The sequence below is a fragment of the Scyliorhinus canicula genome, chromosome 2 (assembly GCF_902713615.1).
Source record: "Scyliorhinus canicula chromosome 2, sScyCan1.1, whole genome shotgun sequence".
NCBI classification, from domain to species: Eukaryota; Metazoa; Chordata; class Chondrichthyes; order Carcharhiniformes; family Scyliorhinidae; genus Scyliorhinus; species Scyliorhinus canicula.
In genome coordinates this window covers 245,426,848-245,442,273 of record NC_052147.1, presented here as the reverse complement: position 1 = coordinate 245,442,273, position 15,426 = coordinate 245,426,848, and the positions used below count along the sequence as shown (strand labels likewise).

The 15,426-nt window shown below is 46.7% G+C and overlaps 1 protein-coding gene across 1 annotated transcript in view; it reads right to left on the bottom strand.

The window, feature by feature from the left end:
* The window catches only part of LOC119962081 (histamine N-methyltransferase-like), a 46,701-nt gene extending 35,056 nt beyond the window's left edge, over positions 1-11,645 (bottom strand). Inside the window, exon 1 of the mRNA XM_038789932.1 lies at positions 11,439-11,645. Coding sequence (XP_038645860.1) covers positions 11,439-11,575 — 137 coding nt within the window. The 5' untranslated portion in view covers positions 11,576-11,645. The remainder of the gene's footprint in view (positions 1-11,438) is intronic.
* Positions 11,646-15,426: the final 3,781 nt, after the last annotated feature.

The following is a 15,426-nucleotide window of genomic DNA, read 5'->3' as shown; positions in this document are numbered from 1 at the left end:
CTTCAACTGAAGCGATATGGAAAGAACTTAAAAACCAAAGGGAGCAATCATATATCTAGGAGTGTTCTACAGGCTCCCTACCAATCCAATTGAAATAGAAGAACAGGCTGGGAGGTTTGCTAATATGGTTCAGGTGGGTTTAAAACTGATTTGGCAGGGGGTTGGGAATCAGGACAGCAAGCCAGCAAGTGTAGAGACTGCGGATGAGCATGGTACCAGGGTCAGGCTGGCTAAGAGGAAGGGTAGGCTGGGGGTAGTCGAATTCAGTGGGACTGGATGTCCGGAGTGTATTTCCTTCAATGCACGGAGTATAACAGGTAAGACAGATGAACTTAAAGCCTTGATTCATGCATGAAACATGGATGTGGTTGCTGTAATGGAGACTTCGTTAAAAAAGGGACAGAACTGGCAGCTAAATATTCAAGGATATAGGTGTTTTAGGCGAGACAGGGAGGAAGGTAAAAGAGGTGGGGGTGTTGCAATATGGTTCAAGAACATATTAGAGCTGTACATTGGGAAGACACCATGGAAAAATCAAGTAACGAGGCACTGTTGGGAGAGATCAGAAACAGAAAGGGGTCAGTCACTGTGATGGGGGTGCACTACAGGCCTTCCAACACCCTACAGGAAGTTGAGGAACAGATATGTAAGCAGATTCTGGATAGATGTAGAAATAATAGGTTTGTTGTAGTGGGAGACTTTAATTTGCCTCAGATTGACTGGAAATCCCTGAGGGCTAGGGGGTTGGATGGTGAGGAATTTGTTAAGTGTGTCCAGGAAGGTTTTTTGAAACAATATGTGGATAGTCCGACTAGAGAGAGAGCTGAATTGGACCCAGTACTGGGGAACGAGCCCGGCCGGGTCATTAACGTTGTAATGGGGGAACATGTGGCGAACAGTGATCACAATTCCGTCAGCTTTCGGATACTCATGAAAAAGGACAAGTGTTGTCCTCGGGTTAAGGTGCTAAATTCGGGAAGGCAAACTACAACCAGATTAGGCAGGATTTGGATGCTATTGTTTGGGAGAGGGTGTTTGAGGGTAAATCTACATTTGGCATGTCGGAGTCTTTTAAGGAACAGTTGATGGGAGTGCAGGACAGGCATGTGCCGGTAAAAAGGAAGGACAGGAAAGGCAGGGTTTGGGAATCATGGATGACCAGGGAAATTGAGAATATTGTCAAGAAGAAAAAAGATGCATATGTGAGGTATAGCAACTAAAAACAGATAAAGCGCTTGAGGCATACAAGGAAAGTAGAAAAGAGCTCAAGCAGGGAGTTAGGAGGGTAAAAAGGAGTCACAAAATGTCCTTGGCAGACAGGATTAAGGAGAATCCCAAGGCATTTTATACGTATATTAGGAAGAAGAGGGTAGCTAGAGAAAGAGTTGGCTCACTCAAGGACAAAGGAGGGAAATTATGTATCGAACCAGAGGAAGTAGATGAGATCCTTAATGAGTATTTTGCATCGGTATTCACAAAGAAGAGGGACATGTTGATTGGTGGTGTGTCAGAGGGATGTGTAAACACTTTAGAACAGGTCGTTACTACGAGGGAGGAAGTGTTAGGTGTGTTAAAAAGCATTAAGGTAGACAATCCCCAAGGTCAGATGCCATCTATCCCAGATTAATGAGGGAGGCAACAGATGAAATCGCTGGGCCTCTGACAGAAATCTTTGTGTCCTCATTGGCCACAGGTGAGATCCCAGTGGATTGGAGGATAGCCAATGTTTTTTTTTTATAAATTTAGATTACCCAATTATTTTTTTCCAATTAAGGGGCAATTTAGCGTGGCCAATCCACCTACACTGCACATTTTTGGGTTGTGGGGGCGAAACCCACGCAGACACGGGGAGAATGTGCAAACTCCACACGGACAGTGACCCAGAGCCGGGATCGAACCTGGGACCTCAGCGCCGTGAGGCGGTTGTGCTAACCACTAGGCCACCGTGCTGCTCTGAGGATAGCCAATGTTGTACTGTTATTTAAGAAGGGTTGCAAGGATAATCCGGGTAGTTATAGGCCAGTGAGCTTGAGTCGGTGATAGTGAAATTGTTGGAAAAGATTCTCAGAGATAGGACATTTGGAAGTGAATGGTCTTATTAGCAACAGACAGCATGATTTTGTACGAGGGAGGTCATGTCTCATTAATTTGCTTGAATTTTTTGAGGCGGTGACAAAATGATTGACGAGGGAAGGGCTGTTGACGTTGACTACATGGGCTTTAGTAAAGCATTTGATAAGGTCCCTCATGGCAGGCTGGTGCAAACGATTAAATCACATGGGGTCAGGGGTGAACTAGCAGGATGGATTCAAACTGGCTTGGTAAAGAAGACACAGGGTAGCAGTGGAAGGGTGTTTTTCCGAATGGAGGTCTGTAACTAGTGGTGTTCTGCAGGGATCAGTACTGGGAGCTCTGCTTTTTGTAATATATATAAATGACTTGGAAGAAAATGTAACGGGTCTGATTAGCAAGTTTGAGGATGATACTAAGATTGCAAGAGTTGCGGATAGTGATGAAGATTGTCAGAGAATGCAACTGGATATAGATAGGCTACAAAATTGATAGAAAAATGGCAGATGGAATTTAACCCGGACCAATGTGAAGTGATGCATTTTGGTCAATTCAAATCAGGTGGGAGCCTGAATGGCAGAATAAATGGCAGAACCATGAGGAGCATAGAGACACAGAGAGATCTGGGCGTGCAGGTCCACAGATCCTTAAAAGTGGTAGCATAGGTGGAAATGGTGGTAAAGAAAGCATATGGCATGCTTGCCTTCATAGGACGGGGTATGGAGTATAAAAGCTCAAAAATTATGCTACATATATATAGGACGTTGGTTAGGCCACATTTGGAATACTGTGTCCAATTCTGGTCACCACACTGCTAGAAGGACATGGAGGCTTTGGAGAGAGTACAGAAAAGGTTTACTAGAATGTTGCCTGGTATGTAGGGTATTAACTATGAGGAGAGATTGAATAAACTGGGATTGTTCTCCCTCGAGAGATGGAGGCTGAGGGGCAATCTGATAGAAGTTTATAAAATTATTAGGGGTATAGATAGGGTGAACATTTGGAGGCTTTTCCCAGTGCGGAAATGACAACTATAAGGGAGCACAAGTTCAAGGTGAGGGGAAAAGGTTCAGTGGAGATGTGCGGGGGAGGTTTTTTTACACAGAAGGTGGTGGTGGCCTGGAATGCCCTGCCAAGTGGGGTGGTTGAGGCAGATATGTTAGCGACCTATAAAACTTAACTGGATAGGCACATGAACAGACTGGGTAACAGACGGAGGATACAGTCTAGATAGGACACGTGATCAGCGCAGGCTTGGAGGGTCATAGGGCCTGTTCCTGTGCTGTAGTGTTCTTTGTTCTTTGTTATATGCAGGCAAGTTTCAGTAAAAGTAATCGGGTAGTGATAGTGGTTGATTTCAACTTCCCCCACATTAACTGGGGAGGTCATAGTGTGAAAGATTTAAAGGGAGCAGAATTCTTAAAATGCACCCAGAAGAACATTTTAAGTCAGTACCTAGAAAGTCCTACAAGAGAGGTGGCAGTCCTAGACTTAAAATTAGGTAATGAAGCCGGGCCGGTGGTTAAAGTATCAACAGGGGAGCATTTTGCAGACAGTGATCATAACTCCATTAGATTCAAGATTGTTATGGAAAAGAACAAGGATGGGCATGAAATCAAAACTCTAAACTGGGGCAAAGCAGATTTTAATAAGATCAGATTTGACTTTCTGAGGGTGGGTTGGGTGCAGACACTTTTAGGTAAATGTGTGGCAAAACAGTGGGACGATGTCCTGAAGGAAATAGGGAGAGTACAGGGCCAGCATGTTCCAGTGAGGCTTGGATATAGAGGGTATACAGTATTGGATAAAGAGAAAAGGGGAGACTTATGGCAAATATTGTGGGCTGAAAACAGGGGATACCTTAGAGGAGTATAGACTGTGCAAGAGGAAATTAGGAGGAAAAAAAAGGGACATGAAAGGATACTGGTTAAAATAAAGAAAAATCCTCAATTGTTTTATTAGTACGTTAAGGGTAAAATGATAACTAGAGAAAGAGTCGGGCCCATTAAGGACCAAGTTGGTAATTTGTGTGTGGAGCTGGAGATTGTAGATGGGATACTGAATTAATACTTTGTGTTGGTGCTCACGAATAAGAGGGACAATATGGGGATAGAAATCAGGGAGAAGGAGAGTGTTATAATTAACAAAATTAACATAGACAGATTAAATGTATCTCAGGCTGTTGAGTGGGGCAAGGGAAGAAATAGTCGGGCTGCTGACAATAATTTTCAATTCCTCTTTGGCCACAGGAGAGGTGCTGCAGGTCTGGAGGATAGCCAATATGGCATAGTTATTTAAGAATGGAGGAAAGAATAAACCAGGTAACTACCGGCCAGTCAGTCTAACCTCAGTGGTGCGGGAACTATCTAAAACTATTCTGAGACAGATTTAATCTGCATTTGGAGAGGCAGGGATTAATCTCGAATAGTCAGCATGGTTTTGTTAAGAGGTGGTCATGTCTGATGAACTTGATTGAATTTTTCGAAGAGGTGACCAGGTATGTAGAGGAGGGAAATACATTTGACGTAGTCTACTTGGACTTTAGCAAGGCTTTTGATAAGGTCCCACGTGGGAGACTGATAGCAAAGATAAGAGCTCATGCAATACAAGGAAATTTGCCAAATTGGATCCAGAGTTAGCTGAGTGGCAGGAAGCAAAGTCCAGTGTTGGAGGAAGCAAAGTGTGTGTCCAGTGGGATTACTCGCAGATCAGTGTTGGGGCCCTAGCTGTTTGTGGCTTCTATCAATGATTTAGACATGAATCCAGGAGGGTTGTTCAGTAAGTTTACAGATGACACGAAGTTTGGCGGGGTGGTAACTAGTGTGGAGAAAAGCCTTATCTTACAGGAGGATATAGACAGGCTGGTCAGATCGACTGAAAATAGAATTCAATCAGATACGTGTGAGGTGATGCACTTGGGGAGAACAAACAAGGCAAAGGAATTCATGATGAACGACAGGATCCTGGGAAGTATCGAGGATCAGAGGGACTTTAGTGTGCATGTACACCGGTACCTTAAGATAGCTCGACAGGTGGAAAAAGTGGTTAAGAAGGTATATGGTAAGCTTGCCTTTATTAGCCAAGGCATACAGTTGAAGAGCAGGGATGCTATATTGGAACATTGGCAGGCCACAGCTAGAGTATTGTGTGCAGTTCTGGAATCTGCATTACAGGAGAGATGTGATAGCAGTGGAAAGGGTAGTGAGGAGATTTACCGGGGTATGGCCTGGGCTGGAGAGTTTTAGTCAAATTGAGAGATTGGATAGATAGGGATTGTTTTCCTTGAAGCAGAGTAGACTGAGAGGGGACATGATTGAAATGTATAAAATTATAAGGGCCATAGATAAAGTAAACAGGAAGAAACTTTCCCCTTGGATGGAAAGACCAATGACAAGGATATATAGATTTAAGGTAAGGGGCAGGAGGTTTAGAGGGGATGTGAGGAAAAACATTTTCACCCAGAGGGTGGTGGAAGTCTGGAACTTGTTGCCTGAAAGGGTGGTGGAGGCAGAAACCTTCATAACGTTGACTATGGGCAAGTGGAGGAAAATGGGATTAGGATAGTTTAGTGGTTGTTTTTGACCGGCGCAGACATGATGGACTGAAGGGCCCTTTCAGTGCAGTAGTCCTCTATGACTCTAAAATATATTGTAATCCATCTTGAATCTAAGGCTTTCTTCCACACTATTTATCACCCCACCAAATTACGTGTCATTGCAAACTTACTGAATGACCCTCCTGCATTGAAGTCTAAATCACTGACATAAATCACAAACAGCAAGGGCCCCAAAACTGACCCCACGAGACACGGACCTCTATGACTCGAAAAACTACATGGATATGCGTAGTGGCCTGGGATTGATATCGACATAGAGAATCTGTTCAAAATTGTGACCAGTGTCAAATGCAGGAAAAAGATGTTGTTTGCAGCCCTACTGTACCCTTGGGAAGGATGTGGCAGAGTGATATTGTCATTGTACTGGTAATCCAGAGACCAAGAATAATGATCTGGGAACCCGGGTTTGAATCCCAGCATGGCAGGTGATGGAATTTAGACTCACTACAATATATGGAATTAAAAGTCTAATGATGACCATGAAACTGTTCCTGATTGTCGTGACAATGCAGTCTGGGGCAGCATGGTAGCACAGTGGGTTCACTGCTCCAGGGTCCTAGGACGGTTCCTGGCTTGGGTCACTGTATATGTGGAGTCTGCACGTTCTCCCCGTGTCTGCGTGGGTTTCAAGTGCTGGAATGTGGTGACTAGGGGCTTTTCACAGTAACATCATTGAAGATTACTTGTGACAATAAGCGATTGTTATTCTTCCGGGTGATCAGGTTTCCTTCCACAGGTCCCAAAAGACGTGCTGTTAGGTAAATTGGACATTCTGAATTCTCCCTCTGAACATGCGCCGGAATGTGGCGACCAAAGGATTTTCACTTCATTGCAGTGTTAATGTAAGCCTACTTGTGACAATAAAGATTATTATTATTTAAATAATAATAGCAGAGGGCAGCAGCGGAGCCGCTGATTGGCTGTTGTGGGGAAAATTTGCGTCAATGCATTGCGGTCACTGTATCCAGAAGGTAGATCATGGAGGAGCTGTTGTCAAGTGACAGTTAAACCCCAAACACTTCTTCAGTGTTTCCCTCCCTACCTCCTCCTCTAACCAAAAAAAAACAATCACTGTAAGGATCCTAGCCGAGTAAAGATCAAGAGGGAGACTCAAGGGCAGGTAGAAGTAGAAAGAAGTTGAACCGTGACGTCACAGCCAGCAGATAAGTGATTGGCTGGTGACTGGTAAGTAGTTTTTCTTTTCCCTGAGGTATGTTGATAAGGTAAGGTTTTTCTATTTCTATTTTTTTTATCGTGTGATAGGTAACAATTTTTCTTATTTTTTCCCTTTTTCATTTATCTATTATTTGATATTATAGTTGGACTAAGTTAAGCTTAAGATTAAAAATGGCAGGAGATCTCAGACCCGTCTTATGTTCCTCTTGCTCAATGTGGGAGCTCAGGGACGTGGCCGATGTCCCTGACTCCTTCACGTGTGGGAAGTGTGTCCAGCTACAGCTCTTGTTAGACCACTTAACAGCTCTGGAGCTACGGGTGGACTCACTCTGGAGCATCGGCGATGCTGAGGAGGACGTGGATAGCACGTTTAGCGAATTAGTCACACCGCAGATTAGGATTGCTGAGGGAGAAAGGAAATGGGTGACCAAAAGGCAGAGAAAAAGCAGGAAGGCAGTGCATGTGTCCCCTGCGGTCATCTCCCTCCAAAAGAGGTATACCGTTTTGGATACTGTTGGGGGAGATGGCTCACCAGGGGAAGACAGCAGTAGCCAGGTTCATGGCACCATGGCTGGCTCTGCTGTACAGAAGGGCGGGTAAAAGATTGGAAAGGCTATAGTCATAGGGGATTCAATTGTAAGGGGAGTAGATAGGCGGTTCTGTAATTGAAAACGAGACACCCGAATGGTATGTTGCCTCCCGGGTGCCCGGGTCAGGGATGTCTCAGATCGGCTGCAGAACATTCTGAAGGGGGGGGGGGGGGGGGTGAACTGCCAGTCCTTGTGGTGCATATAGGCACTAATGATATAGGTAAACAATGGGATGAGGTCCTACCAGCAGACTTTAGGGAGTTAGGAACCAAGTTAAAAAGTCGGACCTCAGAGGTAGTAATCTCAGAATTGCTACCAGTGCCACGTGGTAGTCAGAGTAGAAATGAAAGAATAGGCAGGATGAATGTGTGGCTTGAGAGTTGGTGCAGGAGGAAGGGGTTCAGATTATTGGGTCATTGGGACCGGTTCTGGGGGAGGTGGAACTACTACAAATTGGACGGTCTACACCTGGGCCGGACTGGAACCAATGTCCTAGGGTGTGATTTTGCTAATGCTGTTGGGGAGGGTTTAAACTAATGTGGCAGGGGGATGGGAACCAAATGAGGAGGTTAGTGGACAGTAAGGAGGTAGTAACTAAAGCCTGTGAGGAACTAGATCATGAAGTCAGCGTGACTAAGGGGAAGAGTAGGCAGGGAGCAGATGATGAACGCAAAGGGACTGGTGGTCTGAGGTGCATTTGTTTTAATGCAAGAAGTGTAGTAGGTAAGGCAGATGAACTTAGGGATTGGTTTAGTATCTGGGAGTATGATGTTATTGCTATTACTGGGACTTGGTTGACGGAAGGGCAAGATTGGCAACTAAATATCGCAGGATATCGATGCTTCAGGCGGGATAGAGAGGGAGGTAAAAGGGGTGGAGGAGTTGCATTACTGGTCAGAGAGGATATCAGAGCTGTGCTGAAGGAGGGCAGTATAGAGGACTCGAGCAGTGAGGCGATATGGGCAGTGTTCAGAAATAGGAAGGGTGCGGTAACAATGTTGGGGCTGTACCACAGACCTCCCAACAGTGAGCGTGAGATAAAGGTACAAATATGTAAACAGATTCTGGAAAGATGTAGGAGCAACAAGGTAGTGGTGATAGGAAATTTTAATTTTCCCAATATTGACTGGTATATACTTAGTGTCAGAGGTCTAGATGGAGAAGAATTTGTAAGGAGCATCCAGGAGGGTTTTCTAGAGCAGTATGTAAAAAGTCCAACTCGGGAAGGAGCTATACTGGTCCTGGTGTTGGAGAATGAGCCCGGCCAGGTGATTGAAGTTTTAGTCGGGGATTACTTTGGGAATAGTAATCACAATTCCGTAAGTTTTAGAATATTCATGGACAAAGACGAGAGTGGTCCTAAAGGAAGAGTGCCAAATTGGGGGAAGGCCAACTACACCACAATTCGGCAGGAGCTGGGGAATGTCGATTGGGAGCAGCTGTTTGAAGGTAAATCCACATTTGATATGTGGGAGGCTTTTAAAGAGAGGTTGATTAGAGTGCAGGACAGACATGTCCCTGTGACAATGAGGGATAGAAATTGCAAGATTAGGGAACCATGGATGACAGGTGAAATTGTGAGACTAGCTCAAAGGAAAAAGGAAGCATACATAAGGTCTAGGTGACTGAAGACAGATGAAGCTTTGGAAGAATATCGGGAATGTAGGACTAATCTGAAATGAGGAATCAAGAGGGCTAAAAGGGGTCATGAAATATATTTAGCAAAAGGTTACGGAAAATCCCAAAGTCTTTTATTCATATATAAGGAGCAAGAGGGTAATTAGAGAAAGGGTTGGCCCACTCAAGGACAAAGGAGGAAAGTTATGCAGGGAGTCAGAGAAAATGGGTGAGATTCTTAATGAGCACTTTGCATCAGTATTCGAGGAGAGGGACCTGACGGATGTTGAGATTAGGGATAGATGTTTGATTACTCTAGGTCAAGACGGAATAAGGAGGGAGGATGTGTTGGGTATTCTAAAAGGCATTAAGGTGGACAAGTCCCCATATCCGGATGTGATCTATCCTAGGTTACTGAGGGAGGTGAGAGAGGAACTAGCTGGGGCCTTAACAGACATCTTTGCAGCATCCTCGATCATGGGTGAGGTCCCAGAGGACTGGGGAATTGCTAATGTTGTCCCCTTTGTTTAAGAAGGGTAGCAGGGATCATCCAGGTAATTATAGACCAGTGAGCCTGACGTCAGTGGTAGGGAAGCTGCTGCAGAAGATACTGATAGGATCTATTCCCATTTGGAAGAAAATAGGCTCATCATTGATAGGCAACGTGGTTTTGTGCCGGGAAGGTCATGTCTTACAAACCTAATAGAATTCTTTGAGGAAGTGACAAAGTTGATTGATGAGGGAAGGGCTGTAGATGTCATATACATAAACTTCAGTAAGGCATTTGATAAGGTTCCCGATGGTAGGCTGATGGAGAAAGTGAAGTCTCATGCGGTCCAGGGTGTGCTAGCTAGATGGATAAAGAAGTGGCTGGGCAACAGGAGACAGAGAGTGAAAGGGAGTTTCTCAAAATGGAGAACTGTGACCAGTGGTGTTTAACAGGGATCCGTGTTGGGACAACTGTTGTTTGTGATATATATAAATGATCTGGAGGAAGGTATCAGTGGTCTAATCAGCAGGTTTTCAGATGACACTAAGATTGGTGGAGTGGCAGATGGTGAAGGGAACTGTCAGAGAATACAGCAGAATATAGATAGATTGGAGAGTTGGGCGGAGAAATGGCAGATGGAGTTCAATCCGGGCAAGTGTGAGGTGATGCATATTGGAAGATCCAATTCAAGAGCAAACTATACGGTAAATGAAAAAGCCTTGGGGAAAATTGATGTACAGAGAGATCTGGGTGTTCAGGTCCATTGTACCCTGAAGGTGGCTGCGCAGGTCGATAGAGTGGTCAAGAAGGCATACGGCATGCTTTCCTTCATTGGATAGGGTATTGAGTACAAGAGTTGGCAGGTCATGTTACAGTTGACTTGGAATATGTAAACATTTTAGTGATGGTCCCAATTGGATCCCTGGAACAGTAATGGCCAGAACAGGTCCAGTGCCATATGAGATAGATCTCCAAGGAGAACGGTTGAAGAAACACATTTGAGGAGAGAATGGCACTCCGAATTAGTGGGGCAACTCGCCTCTAATATGCCTGGCAGAAATGATAAAGTGATGCTACGGCCAGCTACCCCGTGGAAGGGCCCAGTAATGTTCCAGGGGGAACTGGAGAAGTTATCTACAAGGACGCACATTTCCAAGTTGAGTGTTAAGCCCACTGAGGTTCAAACCAAAGTTTTCTCTCCTGCGGGCATAGCCACCAGTGAATTACAAAGCTACAAAAGAATCTGGAATTCTCTGAACCGACTTACCTTATAAGGGACTGTACTGAGATCAATTAGTTATACAATATTGTAAATAGTTCCACTGTTGTTGTAAAGGGGAAGGAATTTGGTCGCAAACGTGCCCCTATAAAGGGTCACATTCTCGACAAGTCCCGAAAGATGCTTGTTAGGTAATTTGGACATTCTGAATTCTCCCCTCGTGTACCCGAACAGGCGCCAGAATGTGGCGACTAGGGGCTTTTCACAGTAACTTCATTGCAGTGTTAATGTAAGCCTACTTGTGACAATAAAGATTATGAAAATTAAATTAAACGTGGCACGTAAGTCCAATGGGATCGAAATGTGTGAATCCTGGAGTTGAGTGAGGGTATTACTGTTAGTTAGGAGTCATGGAGTAAATCATGGAGTATTGATTTCACTCTCTGTAAATAATTATTTGCCTTTATAAACTGTTTATTTGTTAATCTACTTGGTGGTCGGCTGTTTTCCAAGAAATTACATGTTGCAAGCCAAAACAAAAACATTTACCAGTAACTTAACATAACTTAAATCTTGGTTCCTACTGAACATGTAATAGGCTATGTAGCTATTATTTGTCTTCAGGATTCCTCACTTTTCAGCAAACCATACACACCATACCTGGCTATTACATGAGGCAGAGTCTCGTCAATGAACCTTTTCAGGCACTGATGTTCATTGCAGTGTCCATAGGCAACTTCAAGGGACTTACAATACAGTGCAAAGTCTGAGGAGAGGGATTTCATCGATGACTCCATCTCTGGTTCTCGCAGTTGAGAAAAAGTAAGAGTTCAGTTCACTCGGACTTTAACTCACTGCTTTTTTAAAAATGTGAACGTTGCTGCGATTGGACAGGACTTGAATCATTAAAAAAAAACGCAAACATGTGAGGGTTAATGTTTAGACTGCTTCAGAACTTTTTTTTTAAAATTCACTTTTGGGATGTGGGCGTCTACCAGCATTTATTGCCCATCCCTTTCTCATGAACAATCGCTATTGGGAGAAAGGGGAAGTACCTGGGAGGCGCGATTCTCCGCCCCCCACGACGGGTCGGAGAATAGCGGGAGGACCTTCCCGACATTTTTCCCGACCTCCCGCTATTCTCCCCCCCCACGGCCGCCCCACGACATGAATCGCTGCTCGCCGTTTTTTTACGGCGAGCGGCGATTCTCCCCTATCCGATGGGCCGATTTCCCAGGCCTTTACGGCCGTTTTCACGAACTCCAACACACCTGCTCTCACCGTTCGTGAAAATGGCCGCAAAGTGCCGTTCTGGAGAACCATGGTACTGATTGGCACGGTCGCACCACGGCCGTGCCAAGGGTGGCATGGGCCGCAATCGGTGGGCACCGGTGGGCACTTAGCGAAGTTCGCTAAGCCTGCGATGCCGTGGTTCACGGGGCCCCGCTGCTAGCCCCGACCGGGGAGCAGAATCGGGTCTCGGGAGGGGACGCGTGTTTCACGGCAGCCTTCACGACTCTCCGCATTTGCGGAGAATCGCGCCGGGTTCCGGGTCCAGTCTTTGCAAAAAGTCTCCTCTTAATCGGTTGATTGGCCTCCTCCTGTGTTTTTTTCTATTTCTACAGAAATAGGAACACTTGGCTCCTGTCAACCACCGTGGCTAAAGCCTCCAGCACTGTGTTCATGACCTTAATTACTCTCTTATCTGCACTGACATTTCCATTTAAGTGGAGGCCAGCAGGAACAACTGCTATTCTCAGAGGCAGTCAGGGACCGAGGTGAGCCGACAGTCAGCCAGCATCATGAATCTTGCTTGATTGCATGCTCCAGTCAGGGACATGAGGAGTGAGTATGAAATTCCTCCGCTCCCTGCCTCGTTGCGACCATTCATACCCGAATACAGCTGCAGGCCAATCTTTTACCCTTCAGGTTTCAAAAGGAAGTAACAAGAAATTTGGCATTCATATTGCGCGCGATTGAACGGAAACCTTTCTGTGTCATTTTGGGTGCGATTGACGGGGTGTTTCCTGACAGCTGCCTTGACGACATCGCAGCCTGTATTTAACATCACTTACTGCCAGAAATGAGTCCCCACAAGCGTCTCGCCATTACTGGCTGTCTCATCGTTTGATTCACCAGAATCGTGCCTCAGCGTCTCACTGCTAACAAGAGGATCTGCTTTTAAATGCTCCTTCAGCACTCACTCAGTGAACACACAAGAATGGCATCGCACAGACCTGCACCTCACTGATCCTAGTCAGGCTTCCGGATGATGTGGAGGCAAGACGGGACATCCTGTCCCCCCCGAGGGGATCGGAGGGCCACCAATGCCGCCCAAAGGCAGTGGCAGTGGCTGTCAGTGCGGGCAGCATGAGGACCGCCATACAATGTAGGAAAAAGACCAACAACCTCCACTGAACTCCAAGGGTAAATTACCACCTGTCACCTGGCAACAATTCCACCTGCCACCCCACAAATTCCCAACCCCCCCCAAATCACTGGCTGACAACTCGCACCTTCCCCATATCTGATCTTCATGTATATTCCTCAGCGTCCCCTGGCACCACCAGCACAATCTCTTCATGTCCAGTTGCAGTGCCCACACATGCCACCTGCCATTGATTCCTCTGATCCATAAAGCGGGTGGTTCAGAGCGGCCTCCTCTTGTCCCCGCAGGAGAAGACAGCCCATAATAGGCGTGAAAGGGCCAAGACGGGGCCGGGGTGTCTGAGCTCCAGATCCTCACCCCTGTGAGGAACAGGGCATGGAGATTGCGAGGTATACAAATGAGAGAGTGGTTACCGGCAGCGAGGTTTGCCTGTGTCACAGAAGTGTGGGTCCACTGCACCTTCACACAGATGGCTTGCCTCCAGTGAGTTGTTCATGTCAGACAAAATGATCTAAACTGAACACATGTCCATTCGCTCGTAGGACATCCATCCAATGGGGCCAAGGCATCCGGAGTCATTCCCCCTCTCCCCCCCCCTCCACCACCCCCACCACCCAAGAGAACACTTCAGAGGAGAGCTCCTAACAGATCATCGAGGCATCACAGCTATTGCCTCCACCTTCCACCAACGCAGAGACACGTACCTTGCTGGGTGATATTAATGGGAAGGCTTCTGAGGCACAATCTGGTGAGCGCCACACAGTTGCTGATGCACATCAAGTGGAGGCAGGAGCATTCAAGTGGGTCATCAGTCAGAGGCCTGCTAGATCTCAGGACTTAGCTGGGTCCCAGTCAGATGTGGAGCCTCTGGACAAGGTTATCCCAGAGCTGATGCAGATGCTGGGACATGGTCGTGAGATTCAGGAAGGGTTGGCAGCGACATTCCAGCGAGTGCATAGCCGATTGGAGGGGTTCCAAAGACCATGGGCGCAGGAAATGGTACCAACAATGTATGGCATTGAGGCTAACATTACTGGGGTGGTGACCGCAGTAAAAAGCCTGGAGTAGGATGTCAGCATCTTGAGTGGTGGTGCCCAAGGTGTGGCTCAGTCTGTGACCACCATGGCTGAGGTCCATGTCCCAGATGCAGGCGGACATTGCTGAGGTACTGCAGAGCATGGCCCAGTCACTGAGGATCAGCGCTGAGGGAATCAACACCATGGTGCAGACAGTGGGGAGGTGCCAGGACTGGCAGAGCCAGATGTCTCAGAGAGCTCTAGTGCTCACTCCAGCTGACCCCTCCATACCAAGGAGTCCCCCAGGGCCCTACGGGCACCATCAGGGTAGAGGAAGCAAGCACTGGAGGACAACCCAGGGCCTGCCACCAAGCAGGCGGCAGTGGTCCAGTTCTTCCGATTCCCCCGCTTCCTGACACTGTCGCATTTCAAAGGCAGCTGGCAAAACAGGGTGGAACGGAGATGCTAGTGACACTGGTTATTCGGCCAGGGCCTCCAGAGGACGTATATCAAGGGTATTAAAGGTCATAGGGCATGATAGGGAGCAGGCTGTCCCACACTCCGATGTTCATCCTGGGGTCACACCGAGACATAGCAGTCGACCATGTCAGATCAAGAAGATTGAAGATGACTGAGTGGGCACTGGGGACACTGGAGGGGTCACTATCTGTAACTAGGGGGAATGGAAATGTCAAAAGTTCGCAATGTCAAATGTTCACAATGAAAACATGTCATACCCGATACATGTAAAGCAGATGCCTCCACCCCCACCCCCGGATGCCTCTACCCCCACCCCCTGCCCCTCGGGCACAGTGGTCCAACATCAAACTGGGAGATCCTGTTGTAGATCCTATGTAGATTCTGTTCAGAGGATGGGTATGAATGCACGGTCTGCAGACAGACAGGTGTCAGACTTTGGCATAAATTGGCATAAACCTCACAGCGATTGATCATCAATCTTAGTGCTAACACAGTCTCATCACCCTGTGGTGATGTTACACAGACCATTGGAGGGTGGAACAGGGTGGAGAGTGGGAAGGTAGGGGAATGAGGATGGGAGAGGAGAGGAATGTTACCCTGCTGCTGTGCCAGGCCATGGATGGCACAGCAGACCACCACAAAGCAGGAGACCCTCTGGGGAGTGTACTGAAGGCACCACCAGTGAGGTCCAGGCACCGGAACTGCATTTTGCACGGGTGGCAACAAGGGTCTGGTTACTTCAGGTATCCGCCTCAGTCTCCAG